The sequence below is a fragment of the Perognathus longimembris genome, chromosome 3 (assembly GCF_023159225.1).
Source record: "Perognathus longimembris pacificus isolate PPM17 chromosome 3, ASM2315922v1, whole genome shotgun sequence".
Lineage (NCBI taxonomy): Eukaryota > Metazoa > Chordata > Mammalia > Rodentia > Heteromyidae > Perognathus > Perognathus longimembris.
In genome coordinates, this window is record NC_063163.1 from 83,687,531 (window position 1) to 83,714,657 (window position 27,127).

At 40.1% G+C, this 27,127-nt stretch overlaps 1 protein-coding gene across 2 annotated transcripts in view; it reads left to right on the plus strand.

The window, feature by feature from the left end:
- Positions 1-27,127, plus strand: part of Med13l (mediator complex subunit 13L) — a 195,115-nt gene that overhangs the window by 151,258 nt on the left and 16,730 nt on the right. The window contains exons 10-22 of one of the 2 annotated variants that reach the window (XM_048342889.1): positions 1,924-2,655; positions 3,665-3,890; positions 4,901-5,006; positions 5,357-5,481; positions 7,793-7,892; positions 12,504-12,721; positions 13,154-13,359; positions 16,538-17,475; positions 21,032-21,211; positions 21,760-21,983; positions 22,954-23,146; positions 24,377-24,803; positions 25,443-25,662. In XM_048342889.1, the coding sequence (XP_048198846.1) occupies positions 1,924-2,655; positions 3,665-3,890; positions 4,901-5,006; positions 5,357-5,481; positions 7,793-7,892; positions 12,504-12,721; positions 13,154-13,359; positions 16,538-17,475; positions 21,032-21,211; positions 21,760-21,983; positions 22,954-23,146; positions 24,377-24,803; positions 25,443-25,662 (3,895 nt within the window). Of the gene's footprint in view, positions 1-1,923; positions 2,656-3,664; positions 3,891-4,900; positions 5,007-5,356; positions 5,482-7,792; positions 7,893-12,500; positions 12,722-13,153; positions 13,360-16,537; positions 17,476-21,031; positions 21,212-21,759; positions 21,984-22,953; positions 23,147-24,376; positions 24,804-25,442; positions 25,663-27,127 lie in introns of both variants that reach the window. The other variant, XM_048342888.1, reaches the window with a different exon arrangement.

Sequence of the window (27,127 nt, forward strand, 5' to 3'; positions counted from 1 at the left end):
GCCTGATCTTCCTGCAGCCTGCCCAGATCAGGTTTCTTTCCTAAACAGGGACTTGCTAGGATTGTCTCATACCTGTGGGCATAGTCATGATTGTAATTATTTGACATTGTTAGTCATGATACTGAGTCATTTGATACTGCTGTAAGAAACAAGTGTAAGATATTATCCTATTTACAAAATTTCTTACTTTTTAGAGTTTGCCATTAAAAAAAAAACAAAACTACCAAAGGACTGGTATATTAAATCTGTGATAAAATCCAAGTAAGAAAGTTCTTATGTGAAAATGACGTTTAGATGATATGATTGAGATATTTTGCAATAAGACTCTCATCTGTTACTGTGATACTGTGCCTTTGTTCATTCAGGTACTTTTGGCTGTACTGTCAATACCATTATGCTTAGATCACCCTCTTTCAACTCAGGAATTCTTTCTTTCATTTTTAGAGTAGCAAAGACCTGGCAAGAGTGTTTTCAGATTATCTACTGCAGTATTAGCAAACACACTATCTAATGGCCTTATAGAGCAGGGCGGCCATCCTGCTGTCCCACTAAACCATCCCATTGTGCCACACAAATCCATTTTACTGCCCACTAGGGCATCATTTAGTGCAATGCAGCAGTAATTTAATACCACCCTAGTGGCTTCGGAGAGTTACTGCTACACTGCAGGAGAGCTTACAATTTGTCCCTGGGAATGATTTATATATTGGGAGGAACTGGCTGACCTGCTATATAACTTTGTTGCACAGATTAAACCTTGGTATCATGTAGTGGGTCTGGAGGCCATTTCTCACGCTGCTTGTGCTTGCCAAGAAGTGTGTTAGCATGTGAGAAGACATAGTACTTATTCTTACTTACATGAAATGGTTCAGGTGCATTTGTACACATGCGCCCTTTCACAGGCTGTCACTTCTGTCCCACTGTAACTTGTCTGTAATTGTCCTAGATCCCATTTTCCTGTATGTAGTAAGTAGCAAGTAAGGTTCTCAGTATTTTTATCCTATGAAGTTATTAAGTTTTCTTAGGATTTAACCCTTATTCTCTTAGTATTACACTTCTGGAGACTAGTCTTAGTTCTAGTACATAGAATTATAAGCCATTATAAATCAGTCTACATTAGAGTATAGTAGAGTATTACAAAATAGAAACTGAAAATTCTAAATTTTGTTTGGGCAAAATTTAAGGTCTTAAGATATAGTATGAGTTGGTCATCTGAAGTGTCCACCAAATTAGGACAATGTAAAATTCTAATCTTGTAAGAATTAGCATGTTAGATTTCTTTTTTCTATTTATTTATTTTTATTAAGTTTTGTTGACAAGGTGTGTTGTGCAAAAGGGGTACAGTTACATAATAAGGCAGTGAGTACATTTCTTGTGATATCTTACACCCTTGTTTTTCTTTTCTTTTCATGTTAGATTTCTTAAATCCAACCTGGGCCCTGGTGGCTCATGCCTGTAATCCTAGCTACTCAGCAGGCTGAGATCTGAGGATTGTGGTTCAAAGCCAGCCAAGGCAGGAAAGTCTGTTGAGAGACTTCTAATCTCTAGTTAATCACCAGAAATGCCGAAGTGGTTCTGTGGCTCAAAGTGGTAGAGCACGAGCCTTAAGTAAAAGAGTTGAGGTATAGTGTCTAGGCTCTGAGTTCAAGCCCCATGGCCAACCTAAATAAATAAATAATGAATGGATGATTAAATCCAATTTTTCTGTTTTACTTGTATGTGATTGATTCTTCAATTTCCATCAATCTGAATTGCATTTTTTAAACACTATAAGTATAATTAGAAGCTGGAGTCAGATGTGTTAATCATCCAATGTGTGTGCAAAATGATGCAGTCTTGTCAGAGACACTTCTTTTGTAATGTTCTCATGATGCAGTTATTTGTACTGTGTATTTGTAGACTTCATTTTAACTCTCATTTTAGGCATAAACTTTTAAAACGTTGTGCAGTAGGACCCAACCGACCTCCCACAATATCTCAACCAGGGTTCAGTGCAGGACCATCTTCATCGTCATCTTTACCACCTCCTGCTTCTTCTAAGCACAAAACAACAGAAAGACAAGAAAAAGGAGACAAGCTGCAAAAGAGACCTCTGATACCATTTCACCACCGGCCCTCTGTTGCTGAAGAGTTATGCATGGAGCCAGATACACCAGGACAGAAGCTAGGCTTGGCAGGAATGGACTCCTCCTTAGAGGTGTCTAGTAGTCGAAAGTATGATAAGCAAATGGCTGTGCCTTCCAGAAACACAAGCAAGCAAATGAATCTGAATCCTATGGATTCACCTCGTTCTCCCATTTCCCCGCTGCCACCAACACTCAGCCCTCAGCCACGAGGTCAGGAAGCAGAGAGTTTGGACCCACCTTCAGTCCCTGTGAATCCAGCTTTGTATGGAAATGGGCTCGAACTTCAGCAGTTGTCCACTCTGGATGACAGGACTGTCCTCGTAGGCCAAAGACTGCCTCTGATGGCAGAGGTCAGCGAGACAGCCTTATATACTGGGATTAGGCCTTCAAACCCAGAGTCATCAGAGAAGTGGTGGCAAAGTTTTCGTCTCCCATCCAGTGATGATGTTGAGTTCCGCCCTCCAGAGCTTCAGGGTGAGAGATGTGACACCAAAATGGAGGGGCCCTCAGAAAGCACTGCACTGCAAAGGTAAGACACCTCTCCATACCACCTGCCTGTCACTGTCACAAAGCTGGCTCCTATGCAGCTCTCCTGCTACACGTCAAGGCCAAAAAGAAATCAGGCTTTTCTTCTCTGCTAAAGACTTTGCTTGTGGGAAATGCTTCATTTCCCAATTAATCTTGTCCTTCATGAGGTTAGGCACATGTGTCATTATTTATGCATGCTGGCATGTAAAGATCCTGTGGCATTTTAGGCTACTTGGTATGTATTATTTGGGGCCTCTATAGAATAGAACTTTTTGAGACCTCCCAACATAGAACCTCTTGTCTGCTGCCACTTTTGAGTTAGGCTCTGCATGTGTTTAAGTATAAGAAAGAAATATCTAGTGAGAATATTTTTAGAGCTTTCAGGTTACCTCTTTTTAATATTTACCACAGCCATATTATTATGCTAATTGCATGACTGAGAAATCATAATTGTGGGGCCAGTAAAGGACACAGGATTTGAACTTAAGAAGTCTGTTGTAGGGACCTGTTCTTTTAAGTAGGACGTGGAATTGGAGACAAAGCCATGTGTTCTTGACAAAGGCTCGTGTTTTATCTCAGTCTATTTGGGCATTGGTGGCTCACTGCTATAATCCTAGCTATTTAGGAGACTGAGATCTGGTGTTCACAGTTTGAAGCCATTCCAGGCAGGAAAGTCTATGAGACTCTTTATCACCAATTAGCCACCCAAGAAAGCCAGAAGTAAAGCTGTGGCTCAGGTGATAGAGTGCCAGCCTTGAGTGAAAAAGCTAAACAACAGCACCCAGGCCCAGAGTTCAGGCACTATTATGGGCAGGCATGCGCACACACGCACACACACACACACAATAAAACTATTTAAACACACACACGCACACACACACACTCAAAGTAGATTTTTTAAAAGATTATTTTAGAGTTCAAGAATACTTTTAAATCGTAAGTCATACTTTAAAACAAGTCATTTTAAATTGTTTAATCTTGTTTCAATTGTCATTCATTTCCCTTTTTAGACTCCTAGCACAACCTAACAAACGGTTTAAAATCTGGCAAGATAAGCAGCCCCAGATGCAGCCACTCCACTTCCTTGACCCATTGCCTCTCTCACAACAACCTGGAGATGGTCTGGGAGAAGTCAATGATCCGTACACCTTTGAGGACGGGGACATAAAATACATCTTCACAGCAAACAAGAAATGCAAACAAGGGACAGAGAAGGACTCTCTGAAGAAGAACAAGGTACCCTTTACCACAGCGTGAGTCTGCGTGGTATGGTTTCTATCTGTCTGTGTGACATGTATGGGAAGGCTTTGGAGGCCAGATGTTGAGGTAGTCTTGCCTGATCGCTCTGTTCCCATGTTCATGCTCTTGGTACTATTGTATTGAATAGCGTATTGCTCCTTTTTTTATGTCATGGCTCACCTTTGTTTAAAAGTCAGCCGAACATAAATGAGCGCATATTTTCCAAGCTGGAGCTTATACAGTGCATGTTTCCTCTCATATGCTAATTCTTGTTGGCCTATGCTCCCTCCTGTTTCTTTTTATGTATTATTCCAAAGTACCCAAGATGGAAAGGAAAAAATATGTGAAAAATAGTACCTGCTATTTTTTAGCACTTTTATTACTGTGCTGAGCGCTATACCTTTATATTTTCTGAATTAATGTCAACACTATGCAAGATTATGCATAGACTTATTAATTTTCTTCTGTTCCACTGCACAGAGTACTGGATGTGTCTGCTGTCTTTAAATTTAAATTGTAAAGCGCTATAAAATACTAGGCCATTTAAAGACATATTCTTACCATTAGAGGAAGTATGACAATGAAAAGAAGCTAGTACAGTCCAAGGGAATGCTTTTTTTTATTTAAAAAAATTTTAGATTTCTTTACAGAAATTTCTGTAGGTCTAGAAAGCTTGATCTATAATTCAGCATCTAAAATGCTACTAAAGGCAGCTTTTAACACCATGGCATGTCTCTAATCAAATGCCACCAGTACTGTTTAGGAGTAAGCTATTCACTCACTCAGAATATCCCAGAGGATTGAGAGGAATGTTGGGAAGTTCTTGGTTCTGTTTAAATTCCAGAGCAAGAACTTAAATTTTATTTCTTTGGTTGCATAGACCATGGTTTATCATACTTGTGCTCATAACAAGTTCCATTCAACCCTCTAATTCTTTGTGTTCTCCCTCATATTCCACACTTTGGGTTGGTGTTCATGTGTTTTGTTTGGCTGAATTTATTACACAGTCAGAGGATGGATTTGGTACCAAGGATGTCACTACACCAGGTCATTCCACGCCGGTGCCTGATGGGAAAAATGCCATGTCTATTTTCAGTTCTGCTACTAAAACAGGTGTGTACTATGATTATTTGCCTCACTTGGATTGTTGCTAAAAATAGAATGTGAGGGAGATGCATCTCAATTTAAAATTATATATTCTTATTGTTATAGTAGTAATTTGACCTCATTAATATTTTGTCATCATTTTTCAGTTCCTTTCAAAACTGATAAACATAATTGGAAATAATTGTCTCTAAATTTAAATAAAACTGTAGGAAAGAAGTTCACAAACAGAGCTCATCTATTGAGACCATGCCTTTCCTCACTTCTTCCTAATTGATGAACCTGCTCATTCTATTTCTTGTTTCTTTTTTCCTCTTCCTCTCCCTCCGCCCCCCCTCCCCCCGCCCCACTTTCTACAGATGTCCGGCAAGATAATGCTGCTGGCAGAGCTGGCTCCAGTAGCCTCACACAGGTGACGGACTTGGCACCTTCCCTGCATGACTTAGACAACATCTTTGATAATTCTGATGATGATGAACTTGGGGTGAGTCTACCACAGCTACACATGTAGCTTCAGTAGCCATATTCTCAGCCCCTAGTTATTAATATAGTGTCTAACACATTGTTTGTTTGTTTTTGGTGGATGCCTTTTTTCATTATTGTCATTCTAATTCTTTTAGGTACTTGATTGTATTTGGTTTGGCAGCACTTGGGTTTGAACTCAGGCACTATGTTTGCTAGGAAGGTGTTTTACCACTTGAACCATGTCCCTAGCCATCCAATTATTTCATTAAATTTTTCTAAATATTATTGGACTTAAATACATTATGTATGTTTCTTTAGATATTCTTAAACTAGTGCTCCCATAACTTTTCAGTCATCTAATAAATCAAGAGGTTAAATCTGTATTATGGAGGCTGGGAATATGGCTTAGTGGTAAAGTGCTCGCCTCGTATATAGGAAGCCCTGGGTTTGATTCCTCAGCACCACATATATAGAAAAAGCCGGAAATGACACTGTGGCTCAAGTGGTAGAGTGCTAGCCTTGACCAAAAAGAAGCCAGGGACAGTGCTCAGGCCCTGATTTTCAGGCCCCTGGACTTGCAAACAAAACAAAACAAAAAAGTCTGTATTATGGCATTGTTATGTGCTTTGTACCCACTAGCATCATAGGTTTGTGGTAGGGAAATGGAACATATCTATATAGAAGTTAATTTAACAAAAGACATTACGATTATAGTGGAGGGCAAGATAATTCTTTGTTGATTAGCTAGGCCAATAGCTGACAGCAAATTTGTGTTATCGTCCTTGTATTTCTCTGTACCTTTGGGCAATATTAGTTCATGTTATTTCAGGAGACCTAGAGATGCGTGAAACATTGTTTCTTTTCTAAGAAGCCACCTTATTAGTTTATTATTTTTTTCTTAGCCATCTATTCGATAAACATTTTTAAATTAGGTGATCAGTTTCTGGGTGTAGCAAGTACTGAGGCTAATGATCAAGTTACAATTATGATTAGATTATTGCCTTTAAACTTGAGGTACTTAAAGACTTAAAGAGAAAGAGCACAAACATGAAGTTAGAGTATACTTGCCGTTACTGTGACAGATGAGAATCTAAGGATACTAGCCATTTAAGTACAAATGCCTTGTTGGTAAGGCAACAGTATTTCAGGCTTGAAGGCTAGTGGGGATCAGATTTCTTACACCTATTGTGGCTAATTAACAGGTACACCGTTAATGTGGTACATATATAGAAGATGATGCAATAGATCCTAATGGGCTTGAAGAATGGATTTGACTTGATGTGGAGAGGTCAGAGCTAGCTAGCTATGGAGGGCATTAATTTGAGTGAATGAGCTGTGAGTAAATAACAAGAACAAAGTAAATCTGAGTACTGGGAGCTAAGGAGCATCCTGCTCATCTGCTGATTCTTGGTAGTCAGAGATGGACAGCACCTGAGAAGATTTTGCCTAAGATGTAGATTTGGGCTTCAAATTCTACCAATACAGTATTCCTCTGAAGGCTGCTGAGTGCAGAACTGCACTGGTTGATGTGTATGGTATTTTTCTGTTCATTTGATAAATAAAGAGTGAAAATTCTTTCTTACTTTTTTTTGGTGCCTGTCCTGGGCCTTGAATTTGGGGCCTGGGCGCTGTCCCTGAGCTTTTTATGCTCAAGACTAGCACTCTACCACTTGAGCCACAGGGCCACTTCTGGCCTTTTCTGTTTACTTTCAGATGTGTTGCTTGTTGGTCTAACTAGTTAGTGGAGTTTGGAGATTGTTGATTAAGATTTTATCTTAGATGTCTGAACTGATTTTCATATTTCATCTATATGATGTTATAAAAGCATTCTATTTGTAGATTTTTTACTTTTTTTGTAGTTTGTGTTCTTGAAGCTAATCTTGCATAGAAAAAGAATTGATCTCTTTTGAATTTTACTTTGTAAATAAAGCTATTTTGAAATAGGCAAAGAAGGTGAAAGAATGTATGGTAAAAATTAAAAATAATAGTTTTGTAGGGCTTGAGATCCACTTTAGCTTCTTGCCCCAAGCAAGGAACCAGACCATCTGATGGTGGTTACTGGAAGCATTGCTCTAATGTCATCATTGTGTCCATGCAGATGGCTTTGATAGGACAAATCTGCCTTTACTCACCCAGTTTCTTTTACTTGAAAAGCTAGTAGCCATTTCCTTTGTTGTACTGTCTGCTGTGATTTTGGATATTCACTTGGTGAATGCTGTAAAAGAAAGCATTTCTCCTTTCTTTAGTATCAGTAAGCACATACTTTGAAATTTTGAACTGCTGCCCTGCCTGAGTGTTACTGTGTTTTAATGATAATTATCTGTTCCTAGGCTGTATCCCCTGCACTGCGCTCATCAAAAATGCCTACAATTGGGACAGAAGACCGGCCTCTTGGAAAGGATGGAAGAGCTGCTGTTCCTTACCCACCAAGTACGTGAAGGAAGTCACTGAGTTTTGGTCACTGTCTCTGTTGTTTATGTAACATTCTTATCTTACACTCAGTGCTGCTCTATCTGAAATTTCTTTCCTTTTCTTTTGATCTAATTCTGACTATGAATGAAAACTTATATAAAAGACAGTATTTCTGAGAAGACAATTATGTTCAGAAACTGTGTTATTTTGAATTCTTAACTCTTTTCAGTTTATAGCAAAATATGTAGAAAAACATATTGTGAAATTGACTGAGTGATAGCTTATTGTAAAATATTGCATGAAATGTTTTCATAAATGTAATTCACACAGGTTTATTGGTATTATCTCTCTTGGTTCTTTCAAGATACATACTGTTTCCTTTTGAGATCAACATATTTTATTTTTCACGCTGATGAGAAAACATACTTCCAGAATATTCTTCATCCTAAAAACTGCATGATTCTTTAGAATAAATTCAAGGGTAGCTTATCTGGATATTTTGCTGCAGAGTCATAATTCTATTGCAAATTATTCTTTAGGACCTTCTCATTAACTTCAGCTGTAATGAGAACAAATTGAGGGTAAAAACCACCGTGTCATAGGGATGAGTGAAAAAGTTTTATGAACCTATAAATGTAGTGCTGATTTACTCAAATGTGGAAGTGGGACATATACAGAGATTGGGTTTTGACAGCTTTAGTGGATCCATAGCTTTAAAAAGTATGCAAAGCTTTCTCAAGCGTGAGATGGATGGAAATGAATAATGATAGCTAGCCAGTTGCTGTAGTTTTTTTTATTTAATTAAACTTTTTTTTTATTACTCTGAGCTGCAGAATTTTTTTAACATGGAACTTCACAGATGAAAAGAAGTTGTACTGAAATAGATACCTGTGGGGTCAAATGAATGAGCTTTTTCCCATGTACTGAGCCAATTAAAGAAGTGTTAGTACCAGCAGTATCCACAGAAAGTATGTATGTAAGTTTGTTTTTTGTTGGAGATATATGTTTTTGTAGAAAAGGTGTGCACATAGGATTTCTGCCCTCCAAATGACAAAGTAGACTGACAAGAGATGCTTTTATTGGACTTAAGAAATTTAAAGACTAGAATAGCAATATTCACTAGAAATACAAGATGAGCCACAAGTGAGAACCATCTATGCAATGTAGGTTTTCCAGTAACAATATTAAAAAGGTGAATGTACACAAAAATTAACTTTGAGTGTGAACTCAGCATAATCCTTACCTGTGTAGTAAGTATGAAAAGTGATTGAGGTACTTTTACCTTTTGTGGATACTCTTTGGAATTAGTATATATTTGTTTGATTTCTGATTTGAATTTCCAGTAGCCCTGTTTGGCTAGTATATATACTGGTTGGGGAGCACATGGCCATAATTATTAGTTATGTGTGTAATAAGGAGGGAGGCAGTCAGGTAGTAACAGCAGAGGTTTTTCTTGGATCTTGTTTAAGCACTTGTTTGTTAAGTTTTGTCTATGAAATCATGCCTTTGAGGAAGCAAAATGAAAGACATGAAAGCTTTGCAGTGATATCATTTCTTCTCTGAAAACACCATTTTCACGGCCCTATCTGAGTGCTAGGGTGAAGGGCATGCTGAAAAATCAGGGGGTTTAGTCTCTATTGGAAGACTTCACTCCTGCATCAGCAAACTTGGCTCACAACAGGAGATGATTAATATCCCTGCTGAGTTCCAGCCAGGGTACAGTGGAACGTTCAAATTGGTTTGCAGAGCAGAAAGTCATGGGCCCTAGGGGCAAGAGTGTTCCCTCCAGTTTGTTCTGGTAACTTCCTATTCTCACTTTAAGCCCTTTCTAGGAAGAAAATGGAACTTGCAAGCTATATTTCTCTATTTTGGAGGAACAAAGTTCATTTCTCTGTCTTACCAACTTTGAGTAAAGCCAATTCCTTTGATTATCTTAAAGCTCTTTTCAGAAATTCCCTGTGAGTGAACAGCAGTTCCACTTTTTTCCAATCAAACCTTATCATTGGGAGGGGAGACTCAATTTGTGTCATCTTCATCACTTCACATTCAGATGTTTGTTTCTGTGCGTCCATTATCTCATTTAGCATTCAGTGTGAGGTAGCTATTACTAACATTCTACTGGTGAGGAATTGAAATTAGAGGTTATGGCCTTCCTCAGGAATATATGTTAATAAAAATGGTGAAGAGCTCTTTGTAGAGTGAACCTATGTATTTTTTGTGTGTGTGTTTTGTCTTACCTTGGTGAAGGTGAACAGAGTCCCTGAAGTTTTGCAGGCATAGATGTATAACTGTGTGTGCATGTAGAGTACCAGCAGTGATGTTGGGCAGCAAAGTACAAGTGATCTCATCATATTTCCTAGAGCAAATTTAAAAGCTCATTTAATAGAGACCTTTTTTTCATAAAACATTTTATCATAGAATATTTGTAAGTAAAAAAGGCTATGTTTTGTTTATTACTTTGACTAGAAGATTTTTACACAATTTCAGGATCTTAAGGAAATTTGCATTTTTTTGAGACAGTATAATATAAAATACACTTGAATTTTATATTAAAATCTTACAGTAGCTGCTCTTTTGTCTTGGGAAAAGGTTGGAGGTAAACTCTATTTATATCTAGCTGTATGTTTAAACAAAAATTGATCTGGTCCCTGCTACATTCCCACTGTAGGATCTATTAGTTACATAGCATGCCGAAGAATTCTCTCAGGTTTTTTCTTTATTGTATCCCTCATTTCTAGGAATGGCTTGCTTCCTTATAGGTAGAATGTTGCCATAGCAAGGATATGCCTTGGTTACCTTTGGGCATTTCTTTTTTCTTTGCAGCAGCATGCATCATTTGCACTAGTAAAATCTTGTGTGCAATATGGACAGTAAATAGAAGTGATAGTTGAAATGTGCTACCCTGCCTCTTGGTGTTCCCCTTTCTATTTTACAGATAGCATCTAAAGTCAGGAGATGGCATTGTTTTGCTAGGATTCATGGTGAACTTGATATTACCCAGTGGTTCTCACCTTTCTTTCTGCTGAGGTTATTGGAACCTCCTCTGTCTCAGACAGAAAAAAACAAGCAAACCTTTGAGAACTACATGTCTATCCAAGTTTTCCCTACTAGATGGCAGCTCTGAGGCCCTGACCATAGCTGAACTGTGCCGAGGGCACCTGGACTGTGCATTCCTGCCAGCTCTTCCTTCTTTATACAGCTATGCCTTAGGTGCACAGGGCAGAATGTTGGCTAGTTGTTCTATGTTAATTTCTGATTAGAGCTAGAAGGCAGCTCTTAGTTTGTTCAGTAGTTACTGAAGACAATAGGATAGGAACTGGGGACCTTGAATATAATTCTAAGTTGCTGATTTAAACTTAATAGATTTGCTGGACAGGACTTCCCCCTAGTGGCCAAACTGTTTAAACCCAATTTTAGTGATTACTTAGGGTATATAAAAGTGACTTAAAAAAATTGTGAACTGTTTACTATTGAAAGTTTTTTTTTCCCTTTTCTCTTTCCCCTTTTCATTTTCCTTTCCCTTCTTCCCTTTCTCCTTTTCTTGAAATTGAATCCAGGGCCCTGTACATAGCCTCTGAGTACTTATTAAATAAAATACTTTTTTTTTCTTCTTAAAATACATGGTTGATATCCAAAACTATTTTTGTATTCTAGGTAGGATTGTTTATTCTAATTAAAAACTTTTCTTTTAATATCAGTCTGGAACAAGTATAAAATTGTTTTCCCAAAATGATGGCATAAAGACCTCCTGGGTTCAGTTTTTTATTATTTTTAGTATTTTGTGTCTTGTTGTAAACAAGGGTGTGTGTGTGTGTGTATGTCCTCGTTTCCCCCACACACACTATATTAGAGCTTGAACCTGGACCTTGTACCCTTGCTTGACTTTTTATCTCAAGGCTGGGACTCTACCACTTGAGCCCACTTCCATTTCTGACTTTTTGGTAGTTAATTGGACATAGGAGTCTCATGGACTTTTTTGTCCAGGCTGGCTTCCAGCTGAGATCCTTAGATCTAAGCCAGAAATATAGACATGAGCCATTAGTGCTTAGGGATAGATTAGTTTATGGGGGGGGAGGGGTTGGTCATGGGGCTGTCCCTGAACTCTTCAGCTCAAGGTTACCATTTTACTACTTTAGCCACAGTGCCACTTCCTGTTTATTGGTAGTTAATTGAAGATGAGAGTCTCACGGACTTTCCAGCCTGGGCTGGCTTTGAACCTCTATCCTCAGATCTCAGCCTCCTGAGTAGCTAGGATTACAGGTGTGAGCCATGGCACCTGGCAGGGATAGAATTCTTAATTAATGCCACTACATCTGATCACTTCCAGTTTCTACTTCATTCACTTCTGGATTTTTTTTTTTAGTAATTATTGAAAGAAAAATAAATGTAATAAGAGATTTTGTGCACTTAGTTTATGTGAAACCATATCATAAAACACTACTAGTAAAGTCCCAGAAAAATACCATTTTTTACTTGTGACCATCGTTTTAGAAGCTTTCATTCTTAGTGTTGTATCATGTAATTGATATGAACATTCAGTCAGCATTATTTGCGGAGCCCTGTGGGGTGCTTAACTATGAACTAGGATATTTTTAGGTTTTCCTTTAAAAGGTTTTTCTTTTTTAGCAGTTGCAGATTTACAGCGGATGTTCCCTACGCCTCCATCTTTGGAACAGCACCCTGCCTTTTCACCTGTGATGACATACAAAGATGGCATTCTTCCAGAGACAGTGACAGCGTTAGGCATGATGGAGAGTCCTGCGGTCAGTATGGTTTCCACACACCTCCCAGAATTCAAAATGGAAGTGGAAGATGGATTAGGAAGTCCCAAGCCAGAGGAAGTAAAGGTAATTGTCAGCGTATTCTTGTCTCCAAGGCAGAGTGGTTTCCAAGTGGATTCATATATACAGCCCTTTGGTTTTTGTTTTCTTTTGGAGACTGGGATGTGAACTCCATACCTGATGCTTTTGCTCATGACTGGCACTCTGCCAACTGAGCCCTGTGTTCAACCCCTCATGTACAACTTTTAAAATGACACTATGTGTCATATCTACAAAGTTTCTAACAATCTTTTGACTTGGAGCATGAGGCATGCCACTTGGCATACTGATGAGAGTGTCTTGACTAACCATTTTGGCAGTGGTGATTTTTCAACTTATCAATAAGAAAAACACTTATGTCACAGTAGTTCTTGTGACTGTGTTTATGGAACCCTTGAGCAACTGTGGCCTGTTTTGAATAGCCTGCCAGCACTCACACTAGCTGTTTTGTTGTCACAGGACTTTTCATATGTGCACAGACCTCCGCCTTTTCAGCCGTTTGTGGGATCCTCCATGTTTGCTCCACTGAAGATGTTGCCGAGCCATTGCCTGCTACCTCTGAAGATACCTGATGCCTGTCTGTTTCGGCCTTCGTGGGCAATTCCTCCTAAAATTGAACAACTGCCCCTGCCCTCTGCAGCCACTTTTGTTAGAGATGGCTACAAGTACGTGCAGAGGTTTTGCTCATTTCTGGCCATATTTCAGACTAAGAAAATGTTTGTGAAAAGTGGTGACAATGACATCATTTGAGACTTAGATTGATTCATGCTTTTGTGCTCCTGATCTGTGTAATAGTTTCTAAATGAAGTTTTTGGTTTTTTTTTTACATAAATTAGGATTTTTGTATAGTGAAGTGTAGTGCTCATATTCATCCAGTGTGAAATCCATGATTACCACAGATTGATTGGAGTTGGTCATATTTTGGGAGAAATGTTTTATGAAGTGCTCATTGCAGTGTATTACCTAACGGCACCTTAAAATTCCATATCAATATAGGGAAATTTCTCTGTTGCTGATCCCACATCATGTTAGAAAGCAGCAACAGAGTAGCGATATGATTTGAGGAATAAAAAAAGAGGTGTTCATGAATATTGGACAGATTTCTTTCTGTCTGGAAAAGTAATACTTATATCACCAACATAAAATCAGCTTTCTTTGGAATAAATACTTTCGTAATGAAATAATTACAGTGCTATAAAATAAGAAGCCAGGTACTCAAACTTGTATTTGGGTCCAGGTCAGCACTGTGTGGCTAACAGCAGCCTGGCACACTGTTGCTGTGCATGTGGAACAGGTCCATTCTGTGGTCTACATGTTTGTGACTTCCTAATAAACTATCTTGTTGAAGTTTACTTTAATGTAGCTTCATGTTTGTGTATGTGAAGTCAATAACATAGTGAGAAACTAATGGGAACATAGTGAGAAGACCCTAGACATGGGAGCCAGGCTACAGTGTCATAGGATTTATATTCATGCCTTCTCAGAGTTGCCTGTGTAACATTTAATGATCTGAAGAATAATCCTGTTCTTCTTCCCACTCCCAGAACTTTTGAAAGCCTCTAGAGCTAATGGCGTATTGAGATGTCATGAAAATAACTGCATAAACAGTAGGAAGGAATGTGCTCAGAAGCACTGTGCTGTGAGTGCCTGGCATGGGGTGCTGTTGCACTCCACAGGTACTCTAGTTAACTCACTTAGTTTAGGTCCTCTGCATCAGGCCAGCATTCCCAGCCGCTGAAGGAAACTTAAGGAAACACATCCAGAGGTTTAGTCTCTCACCTTCCCACAGGCTTCCCCTGTGTAATAGTTACTGTATGATAGCTTATGATGTATGGTTACTCTTTACATCTATTACATCTGTCTTTTGCCATCCAAAGAATTTTTTTGTGTGTTCTAGATGGGCAGTGTGAATAACTTTCCAATGTGGCAGTCACTGGCCTTGTGTGGTAGCTAGTGAGACCAAGTCTGAGTTTGAGTTCTACTTAATTCAAGCCCATCATAGTTCTAGATGGTCCTACTGTTGTGGTCTCATCTCCACAACCCCAGACTTCCTCTCTGTCACACTCAGTGTGCCCATGGTCAGTTTTCTGTTGCACTTTTTCTGTTGCACTTTTCTGTTTCATTCTTGAATATCCAGCTTTCTAACAAAAGGTTGATGTTCAGCTCAGTTTTATTAAATGTGCAAAAACAGATTACTATATCAATCTATTCTTACTACCTAGGGGACAATTTAAATATTTACATTTTTAGACAGTAGTTATATAGTTATTTATCTAATCTGAACTACATAAATATTTCAGGGTTTTGTTGAATAGGTAAACTTGAAAGGAATCCAATTAGAGTGAAGATCATTGTTACACACTTACTGTTTTGTTCTGAGACAATAGTAATTGTCAGCCAAATTTTTTGGATCATTTTAATTTATAGTCAGGGATACCACTGTGCCTCAGATTTGAAATGTTTTTATAATGCATGATTTGGGTTTTGAGGCTAGTAGTAAAGGGATTAAAAATCACAAGAACATTGACAAAGCATTTCTTTATTGTTTTTATTCTACATTGTGAATGAATACATATTTCATTTATTGGAAGGACATGAGTTTAACTATAGTATTTGTATGTAGGAGAATCAAGACTGAAAAAAACTTGATTTAGAAGTGTAGAGAATAGGCTCGTGTGCTATTTACAGGTACATCAAAAAGTATATCAAGAAAGTATCTTATAATAAAACAGCTGTAGACACTATTTGCTGTTTGGTTATTCTTCCAAATTTTTACTGCTTACGAGAAAACAGATCGACAGTCTAGTCAGTCTTAGGAAACAAAAATAGCTCTACAATATGTAATATACAACATATTTAAAAATAAGAGGTGGAATAAGAGTGCATACCACTCCACAGATATGTTTTTTAAGAAGCTAGAAACCAAGACACAGTATTTGTCCTTCTGCATGCACACCTCCCTAATTACTACTGAAGCCTGTTATGGCATGTGCAGTATTTCTGGTAATTAAGTGCAGCACTGGCAAGGGGCTAGAATCCCCTCCTGGTCACTTATTACAACGAAAATGTGAGTCTAGAAAGGGTTGCAACTGGAAAGTTAGAAAAGCATTAAATTTTCATATGTATTTGATTATAACTATTCCGGTATCATATATAGATCGAGACTCTGGAAGCAAATATACTGGCAGAGTTTCAGGTTCAAAAATAACAAAAACATAATTGCAAGTTAGATGGAATTTCCATCCTGTAGTCCTCTAGCTAATTTAGCATCCAGGGTCATGTGCCTGAATTCCAGTTAGTAGTTACAACTTTATAAACTCAGATTTAGTAAACCCATTGTTATGTATTCTTACAGAAATATTGGTTTTCTTCAAAAGATTGATATGAGGATGATTTACATGTGAAATATGTAGAAAGCAAGTGTACTGTGGAATTCTTCTTGTCTTGGTTTTCTGTGTACTTCACCGACTGCTTTGTAGTCTTCCCCCCCTTTTTAAGGGAGGGGATAATGGGGACTGAACTTGAGAGCCTTGAGCTCTTGCTCAGCCTTTTACTCATGGCTCATGCACTACATCTTGAGTCATGCCTCCAGTTTCAGCTTTTTGCTGAGTAATTGGGGATAAATATGCATGTCATGGACGTTTCTGCCTTGACTAGCTTTGAACTGGGATTCTCAGATCTCAGCCTTCTGAGTAGCCTGTAAGACACCCAGCTTTTTTTTTTTTTTTTTAATAAATGAACCAAATGATGAATAATGTGCAGTAGGGGTTGGGGTGATGTGTAGGCTCTGGCATCTGGACCTGCTGCTCATCCTTATGTGATGATGCCTTCTCTCTCTTGCAGTAATGTGCCTAGTGTTGGGAGCCTAGCAGATCCAGACTATCTGAACACACCACAGATGAACACACCAGTGACACTGAACAGCGCTGCCCCAGCCAGCAACAGTGGAGCAGGAGTCCTCCCATCTCCAGCAACACCTCGTTTCTCTGTTCCCACACCGAGAACCCCCAGGACTCCAAGAACTCCCAGAGGTGGGGGCACTGCCAGTGGTCAAGGGTCTGTTAAATATGACAGCACTGATCAGGGCTCACCAGCCTCAACCCCCTCTACCACGCGGCCCCTTAACTCTGTGGAGCCTGCCACCATGCAGCCAATTCCTGAAGCCCATAGTCTGTATGTCACCCTGATTCTCTCAGATTCTGTGATGAATATTTTTAAGGACCGGAACTTTGACAGTTGTTGCATCTGTGCCTGCAACATGAACATCAAAGGGGCAGATGTTGGGCTTTACATCCCAGATTCTTCCAATGAGGACCAGTACCGCTGCACCTGTGGGTTTAGTGCCATCATGAACCGCAAACTTGGCTATAATTCGGGACTCTTCCTTGAAGATGAGTTGGATATTTTTGGGAAGAATTCTGACATTGGCCAAGCTGCGGAGAGGCGCTTAATGATGTGTCAGTCCACCTTTCTTCCTCAGATGGAGGGAGCTAGGAAGTCTCTGGAGCCACCCATAAGCCTTCTCCTCCTCCTGCAGAATCAGCACACACAACCTTTTGCTTCTCTGAGCTTCCTGGACTACATTTCCTCTAACAGTCGCCAAACAATTCCCTGTGTGAGCTGGAGTTATGACCGGGTGCAGGCAGATAATAATGACTACTGGACAGAATGCTTTAATGCCCTGGAGCAGGGGCGGCAGTATGTGGATAATCTCACAGGTGGAAAAATAGACGAAGCTCTGGTGAGAAGCGCCACTGTGCACTCATGGCCTCATAGCAATGGTAAGTGGCCCAGAAAGCAGATACACATTTTTAATTATCTTGGTGTGATGACAACTGAAGGTTTTCTTTATCGTGTGACAAAAATGTTAATTTTCATGTCTTCAAAAACAAAAGTCACCAAAGTGAGGACTCCATTGATTTCATCCTAGCTGTAAGGAATGAGGAAATATTTTCTATTGAAACACCTCTTGAGAAGAATAATTGTTTTGTGAAAATTTCCTCTTGCATTAATCACAAGTAGACAACTCTTATTGGCAATTTATGGCTCCTCTATCTCAAAGTCATCATGACTGTGTAAACTGGTAGTTTCCATACCCTGTTGCCTACATCCATCCGTTCTTTAAGGCCAGGTCTCCATAAAATCACTTTCTTGAGACTGACTGTTCACTAGACATTTTCGCTTTCTCTGGTTTCCCAGTGGGTTGTGTCACTACAGTGTTGAGGTTCCTGGAGTATATCCCAGGGTGCTCTAGCATTAGTGCTCCAAGTGGACTGGGATCATCGCTATTTGGCTTACATGAGGCACAGAGTACAATCCCCAGCACTGTGGCAGTGGGGGAGATAAAAAACTCCAGGTGGGGCTGGGGATATGGCCTAGTGGCAAGAGTGCTCACCTCGTATACATGAAGCCCTGGGTTCGATTCCCCAGCACCACATATACAGAAAATGGCCAGAAGTGGCGCTGTGGCTCAAGTGGCAGAATGCTAGCCTTGAGCAAAAAGAAGCCAGGGACAGTGCTCAGACCCTGAGACCAAGCCCCAGGACTGGCAAAAAAAAAAAACAAAAAAAAAAAAAACAAAAAAACTCCAGGTAACAAAAACCTTGGGGGGTTGACTCTTAAGGGTGCCTTGCCTCCACTGTGATGTATCCTCAGAGATAAATGGTAACTGAGAGGAGGCACCTGCCTTCATGAGCTCTCTAATTTATGTGGGAAAATGAACAGTTGGACATTAATCAGTTACATGGGTCAGCTCATTGAAACAAAGCATTGTAAGAGATGAGAGTATGCCTTGCACACAAGGTCAGGAACGACTCCATTGAAAGAGTGGTAGCATTTGCCCAGAGATCTTCTCACTGAGGAAGATGAGAAAGTAGATCATGTGTCCCAGACAGGCGAGATTAGTGTGAAGGCCCAGTGTTAGATTGAAGTTGTACCCTCAGCGGACTGAAGGAAGGTTAGGAGTTAGCAGGAACTGAGTCGTAAAGAGCCCTTGAGACATGGTGGAGTCAGGTCTTCAGAGTGTAATGATGGGTTTTAGGAAAATGTGAGAACATCCTATTTGTGTGATGGGAGGGGGGAACAAGATTCTGATATTGGTTAGAAATTAATCTGGAAAGATAGTGGACACATTGTAGAGGTGCTTTGAAGTGTTATGAGATGATTAAAGATCCCAGTTTGTAACTTGTGTCCTTGAGTAGACAGTGTTATCATTCATAGATCTGCAGCTGTGAGGAAGACATAGTCTGGGGAGAAAGATCATAAATGGAGTTTTTAAGATGCCTTTTGAGACCTCTGGGTAGAGACTGGGCCTGGAGCTCAGAAGATAAGTATTTGTCATGTGATTGGTAATTCCAGCACCCAGAGCTCACTGAGGAGGAAAGGATGTGTGCAATAAGCCAGGGCAGAGCTGAGTGGAATGTGAACAGGGAGAGAAAGGGGTCTGTGAAGGGCGCATAGAAGGAAGGATGAAGCTGAGTGGGGCCTGTCTTAGGAAGAAATGAGAACCTGTGTTCTAAAGAGAGAAGGTGGTCATCACTCGAAACAGTACAGGTGAGGATGGGCTAGTCCCATCCTCTAGAGTACAGCAGTGTGGGGATAAGCACTGACTCTTCCTTCCTCAACTCCTAGTTCTTGCTGAGGAGAGAGTAATAGGCATATCTTAAATTAGACTAAAAAGGGGAATGATAAAAGTATGTTCATTGTGCAGAGGTCATCCAGTAACAAGGAGGTTAAGACTCCTAAGGAAGTGTTAAAGGGTTATCTTCGGTTTTATAACTGCTTAGTGTCAGACAATGTTCTGTGCTTGGCAGGTCCTTAGTGTCTTCTGAATGAGTAGTTGAAGTAAAGAGACCTTCTTTTCTCCTAAAGAAAACTGTGGAGGATCAGCTTGAGTGGTTCCTTTCTCTGGATTGTCTGGCTGTCATGGGATAGAAAAGCTGTCTGCATGCATCAGTGGTATCAACTTGCCCTGTGAGGAACTGCACTTACAGGAGAGCAAATCTGAAAAAATATGAACATGCTTAAAAGTAGCAAATATTACTGTAAATGAATGAGGTGCCTGCTATTTTGTATGTATAGGAATAGAACTTACCAGAAATACTTGCAGTTTTATTTTTCAGAAAGTTGTAATCCTCTTGTTTTCCACTTTTGGTAGTGGCAGAGTTAGAGAGAAACAATTTCATTGTTTTTTTTTTTATTGGTTACGTGTGTGTGTACACACACAGACACACACACATATAAAACAAAGAACCCAGCCTGAAAATAAAAGGTGATTAGCAACACTTTAGTTGAGGGAGAAGTACCTGTGGGATAGCTGCCTGCAGCTCCCCAAGTAGAGCTTTATGCAGGAACACAGAGCTTAGCCCCAGGCTGATACAAACCTACATTTGTACAATTTTTTGGAGTTTTGTCCCCAAAGTTGAAAAAAAAAATTCTAGGGATCACCAGTACAGGTTAATAGAAGCCATGTTGTATCTCGTTAGGAGCACATCTGTAAGGGTCTTAAAAATCCTTGGGCACCTGTGTCTCAGATTTACTTGGTAGACATCTCTCACATGTTTCTCCATGTCTTTTTCTTAATCATCTAGAAAAGCCGGTGTGAGGAAAGGTCTCCAGGAGCCCAGTCAGGCAGATTCATAGCATATCACTTCAAGTCTGTTTCCATGGACCTTTTGAGAATGTGTTACGTGTTATGGGCTTTCCACCCAGAGACACACACACACACACACACACACACACACACACACACTCACACATGTACACTTTCTAGAGGTTAACAACCTGTCCCAGGGTGGCTGTTGGAAGAAGGAATATTTACCTACACAGCCAGCCCCTCCCTTTGTGTGTGCTCAAGATGACTAGATCCTGTCATGGTTCTGCCTTGTTTCCATATGCTTCAGGCTGTCTTGAGTATTACTTTTCCTCCTTATACATTCCTTATTTGGTGGGAAAATACTTGATATTAAGAGCATTCAAAAAGCTTTTTTTAAGCTTCTATTTCTTTTGCCCCGACTCACCATGTAACCAAAGCACTTTTATTTGTAAGTGAAAGTAATATGATAATCAAGGAACTTTTGCAGAGCTCTTAGGAAAACCTTGAAAACAAATTTCCCTCTTGTCAAACCATTTTTTTAGTTAAACTCTCTTGTATGTACCAACTCATTTCCCTTTTATTTATTTATATTACCAAGTTTTCAGTTGTTTTCTAACTGGGAAGAAGATCCTTTAACTTCTAGATCAAGAATCCTAGACTCTACTGCAGCTCAGAATGTGTGTTGTAAGTTAACACAGATGCAAGATGATGACATGTCCTCTCTACTGTCTTGTCTCTTCCAGTGCTGGACATCAGCATGCTCTCCTCCCAGGATGTGGTGCGCATGCTTTTGTCTCTGCAGCCCTTTCTCCAAGATGCCATCCAGAAGAAGCGCACGGGCAGGACCTGGGAGAACATCCAGCACGTCCAGGGGCCACTAACCTGGCAGCAATTCCATAAGATGGCAGGACGTGGAACCTACGGTAGAGTCCCATGCCTCTAAGCTTCTCTTTGCTGACAACCAAGGCCTTGCTTCACTGATGAAATGGAACATTTTCCCTTATTATTACTATTGTTTCCTGAGTTTTTATTTCCTTAAGGTTATTTTCGGAGTCAAGTTTTCTAAACATTCTTGGGATAATCTGAGTGAGGAAAATAGTCCCTGGCAGGCGTAACTATTAACAGTTACTCTCACCTTCCCTGTTCTCAGCTGTGGCTCTGACTGATGTTTCTGTAGTCACCATCAGAATGCTGCTCTGAAAAGAAATGAAGTAGTGCTGCTTTCCTGAGTTCCAGTTTGCACTCTTATCCTTTGGAACCTTTATAAGCGAGTTCTGATTCATTTAATTAAGGGTCTTCTCCAGGGACCGTGTAAATAGATGATCTGGGAAATACTTTGCAGAGTGTGGTATCAGTAGTTTGTGACATTTCACATGGCAAGATTGGGAGTGGTTGCACCAAGGGCTTGTACAGTGCCTTGGTTGTAAACAGCAGGCCGTGAGGTGCCTTCCTAATGCTGCTGCTGTTTTAGGTTCAGAAGAGTCCCCTGAGCCGCTGCCCATCCCTACTCTGCTGGTGGGCTATGACAAGGACTTCCTGACCGTCTCACCATTCTCCTTGCCCTTCTGGGAGAGGCTGCTGCTTGACCCATATGGGGGCCGCCGTGATGTCGCCTACATTGTGGTGTGTCCTGAAAATGAGGCCTTGCTCGAAGGAGCCAAAACTTTCTTCAGGGACTTGAGTGCTGTGTACGAGGTGAGAGCACCCTTTTTATGAGGGCACCACTGTGCTCCTGACTGGACTGAGTTTGAAAGAACAAGCTTGTCTGTTGAAACTAGGTCTCCAAGAACACTTGCAGATGGAAGTGAGTTAACTCAAAGAGATTTTTCTGGAAATGAACTGTTTTCCTCTTGTAGATATGTATTTTATTAGATTAATAAGTCATCCCTGTAACCGACTTACATGTCTGAAAATTCTGCCCACTGTTTCCCCAATTCTGAGCTCAGAGTTTCTAAGTATTACTCATGAGGGAAAGTGGTCACTATGTAGCTGAACTTCACATAAAGCATGCCTGCTCTTTTGGTTTATTTTGGGGAGTAGGTAGAGGGGCAAGAGTACCTGAAAATGGAAAATAGTTTAGCTAAAAAAATTTGGAACTAAAAGATGTACAATGAATCATATGCCTATTGTGATTTAGCACTAAATTGATCTTTATACTAAAATTTTGATTCAGATAAAAAAGTAATAGCCAGATATAAGCACCACATAGATAATCTTTTATCTTTACTGTATAAATTCCTGTTAGTTTTGAAAAGTTAGACTCATCTGTCTTTAAAGAATGTTCTATTCCTTCTGCAAGTATATAAAATCCATAAAGGTCTTTGTCACTTATACATTGAATATCTTCATATTTAGCAAGGTTAGTTGAAGTTAATATCTGTATGAATGTATATAACTGTGTTAGGCACATGATAAGCATTTTACTTTATTTTTATTTTTTTGCTGGCCCTGGAGCTTTGAACTCTGGGCCTGGGTGCTGTCCCATAGCTTTTTCTTTGCTCAAGATGAATGCTCTACCACTTGAGCCATAGTGCCACTTACAGCCTCTTTTTGAGTAGTTTATTGGAGATAAGACTCTCATGGACTTTCCTGCCTGGGTTGGCAGAAGGTAGCAAGAATGGAATGAGGGGGCTCTGGTCAGTAACCATCTTGTTTGTGGTCTCAGATGTGTAAGCTTGGGCAGCATAAGCCCATCTGCAAAGTGCTGCGCGATGGAATCATGCGTGTGGGGAAGACTGTGGCCCAGAAGCTGACAGATGAACTTGTGAGCGAGTGGTTCAACCAGCCCTGGAGTGGAGAGGAGAATGACAATCATTCCAGACTCAAACTTTATGCGCAAGTTTGCCGCCATCACCTAGGTAAATAACAAAGTAGAATTTGGGAGTAAACATAGTAAATCCTTTCTCTCCTATATGAGTGCAACATTGTATTTCTTTCCTTTCAAGTTAGGTAAGCATTCCATTTTTGTACCTAAGTCTTAGTCGTGTTCTAGATAGTGAAATCTTAATTATATGTGGTTATATAGTCTTTAAAAACTGCATAAAGTTGCTTAGAGAGGTTATACCTATTAACACCATATTTTGAAAACGCAGCATCACAACTTGGTATTAATTAACCTGCTAATAATATGCAAGAAAGCCATGAGCTTATGAAGCCATTTGAACAAAAGGCATTGTGATGGCTGTGAAGTACATGGTTTTTCATTTTTCAGTAAATGCATATAGAATCTGTTTGAAAGGAAATATTAGAAGTGATTAATTTTCTATTTCTTTTCAAGTAAGCCTCTTTTTAAAATTTGGTGGTACAGTATTTTTGAACTCAGGTCTATACACTTGAAAGGCAGGTGCTCTACCATCTGAGCTACATTCCTAGTACTTTTTGTTTTGGTTATTGCTGCTATTACTGTTTTTGTTATTATTATTAATATTGGTGGTCCTAGTGATTGAACTCATGACCTAGATCTTGCTAGGCTCTACCAGTTGAGCCACGCCTCTAGGCCCTTTTTGCATTGGTTATTTTTGAGGTAGGATCTTGTCTTATGATCTGTCTGGCCTGGGCTGTGATCCTTCTATTTGCACTTCCTGGTATCTCTGGGAATGACAAGACAGGCACCACCAGGCACCCTCTGCTGTGCCCAGCCATTCATTGAGATGAAGTATTGTGACCTTCTTTTTCCTTGGGCTGGTGCCAAATTGTGATCTCCAGATTTTTGCCTTCCAAGTAGCTACTGTACTCAGCAGGTGTGTGTCATTAATTCAGCTTTATATTGTTCAAAATGCAGGCCCATGAGTTTTTTGCCCAGTCTAACTTTAAACCATAATCCTCCCGATCTCTACCTCCTAGGTAGCTAGGATGACCGGTGTAAGCCACTGTGTCTGGCTCTCATCCAGGATGTATAATAGCTGCTTTCTGTGTGTATCAATGTTGGCAAAATATATAAGCATATATACAGTGTGCTGAGTTTAAGGTATCATGATCAATGTTGCATCCTGAAAGCATCATTTTTTTAAAGTGCTTATTCTGAATTTCTGACTCTCTCTGACACTGCTGAGCTCACTAAAGATGGTTGTCTGCATGGACTCTTACAGCACCTTACTTAGCTACTCTGCAACTTGACAGCAGCCTGTTGACACCACCCAAGTACCAGCCTCCACCAGCAGCAGCCCAGGGACAAGCTATGCCTGGGACTGCTGGGCCTTTAGCTCCAAATTCAGGCTCAGCAGCTCCCCCAGCTGGCAGTGCATTCAATCCCACCTCTAACAGCAACTCTGCAAACCCTGCAGCAAGTACTTCCTCAGCTGGCTCCTCTGGGCCTCCCGTCTCCTCCGCTGCCTCTGCCCCTGGGATTAACCAGATGAGCACTACCTCGTCTTCAGGCTTCAGCAGTGGTGTGGGAGGGCAGAACCCCAGCAGTGGGGGTGGCTCTATGGATAGAACACAAGGGAACATTGCCTGTGGCGGAGACCCTGAACAGGGGCAGAGCTCCACCCAGCCCTACCAGGATGGACAAGACAGGTATGTTACTTCATTGAGCCAGAGAAGTGGCTTCTGATTGGACCTCTCTCTTCCCCCCTGCAACCTCATAAATCTCTAGCTCCAGTAGAATGCTTTGTTTCTCTTCTTTGTGACAACTGTCAATCTGTAGCTACAGTAAGAAATTGGAGGCTTGTAACTTATTCTAACTGAAAAACTTACTATGAAGCATATTAACTTACTGTTTACTTGTTATATAACCTCTTTGTACAGTATTACCACAGAAAATAAAGAGGAGTTGAAAAAAGAAATCTCCCTTTTTAGAGGACTATGCAGGCTGAGTATCCCTTCTTCTGAAATGCTTGTGACCTGAAGTGTTTCAGATTTTGGCCATTTTTGAATTTTGAAATGTTTGCATGTGCTCTTTTGACTGAGAATTCCTCATCTGAAAACCTGAAATTCCAAATCCAGGTTTTTTTGTGCTTTATGTCAGTTTTTTGAATTAGGAATGATGGATGTATATTGTTATTTCCCATCTGGCCTGGCTAACTCGGTGTGTGTGAAACAACCTGTCCCATTGAATCTGGAGTCATCATCCAGGCAGTCAGCATGGTCTAGGAATGACTTGTTCTGTGGCATTGACACTTATTTTGGGCACCTTACAAATGACTCTCTCTGCAGTGTTACCGAAAGGGAGAGAATAGGAATTCCCACGGAGCCGGACTCCGCAGACAGCCAAGCCTACCCTCCAGCTGTCGTCATTTACATGGTGGATCCGTTCACGTACACTGCAGAGGAAGACTCTACATCTGGAAACTTTTGGCTGTTGAGCTTGATGCGCTGCTATACAGAAATGCTGGATAATTTACCCGAGCATATGAGAAACTCTTTCATTCTCCAGGTTAATCTTTGCAAGTTTATTCTTTACATTAGTTGTTGTTAGGAAAGTTAATACAGGTTCATGTGGTGTTTTTTTCTTTTTTAAATTGGGAGAATATATAAGTTTAAAAGGAAAAAGACACATTTATAATTGGGCCTTTTTAGAGTCAGTATTTCCATTTTGGTGTATTTCTAGCATTTTTGTCCATTTTTATGTGATCAGGATTGTTAATTTAGATATAAATCTTGGTCTTTTATTTGTTTTGTTTTTGTTGCCAGTCCTGGGGCATGGACTCGGCCTGAGCACTGTCCCTGGCTTCTTTCTCTCTTTCTCTTTCTTTTCCTTTCCTTTCCTTTCCTTTCTTCCTTCCTTCCTTCCTTCCTTCCTTCCTTCCTTCCTTCCTTCCTTCCTTCCTTCCTTCCTTCCTTCCTTCCTTCCTTCCTTCCTTCCTTCCTTCCTTCCTTCCTTCCCTCCCTCCCTCCTTCCCTCCCTCCCTCCCTCCCTCCCTCCCTCCCTCCCTCCCTCCTTCCTCTCTCTCTCTCTCTCTCTCTCTCTTTCTTTCTTTCTTTCTTTCTTTCTTTTTTTCTTTCTTTCCCGTCCTGGGGCCTGGACTCAGGGCCTGAGCAGTGTCCCTGGCTTCTTTTTGCTCAAGGCTAGCACTCTACCACTTGAGCCACAGCTCCACTTCCAGCCTTTTCTGTATATGTGGTGCTGAGGAATCGAACCCAGGGCTTCATGTATACAAGGTGAGCACTTTACCACTAGGTCATATTCCCAGCCCAATCTTGGTCTTTTCTAGTTAATGTTATTCATGAATACTTTTTCATTTTACTTAAAATTCTCACAATTAACATTTTTAATGACTATTTTTCATATGTACCTGTTCCTGTATAGGTGGCCATCTCATTTTCACTACTATAAGTAGTCAGAACAAAATTATGCTTGTGCTTTCTTTTTTTTCACGTTGTTTTCTAAGTGGCTTCTCGAATATAGCTACTTACACATATCACCAAATTCCTTTCCAAAAAGATTATACATCTGTCCATTACTTTTTGGCAGTGGATGAGCAAACTGGTCTTCACTGTACCTTTGCTAGCTTTATAGTAGAATGATGTCAAGCTTTAACTAGCTTGAAAGGGATGCCTTGGCTATTTTGGTCTTGTTTTGCTGTCTCTCCAGTGAAAGTAGTAGAGTAGATTGTTGTTGGTTTCTCATCATTTGCAGTCTGTGTTTGAAATGGTTACACAGTAATTCCTATGTATTCTATGTATATCGTGCCCACAAGGAATGTAGTCAAATGTACCTTTACAACTTTGAGGCCATATAGTAACAGTAACTTGAGAATTACTAGTACTGAATTTTACATCATTGGAAGCAGGATTTAATTACAGTCCACTTGGCATTTACATATTTTAAAGCTAAAGCTTTCTTTTACCACTCATTCAAGAAGTGCATACTATTTTATTTTCCAGCTGTCTTACAAGGC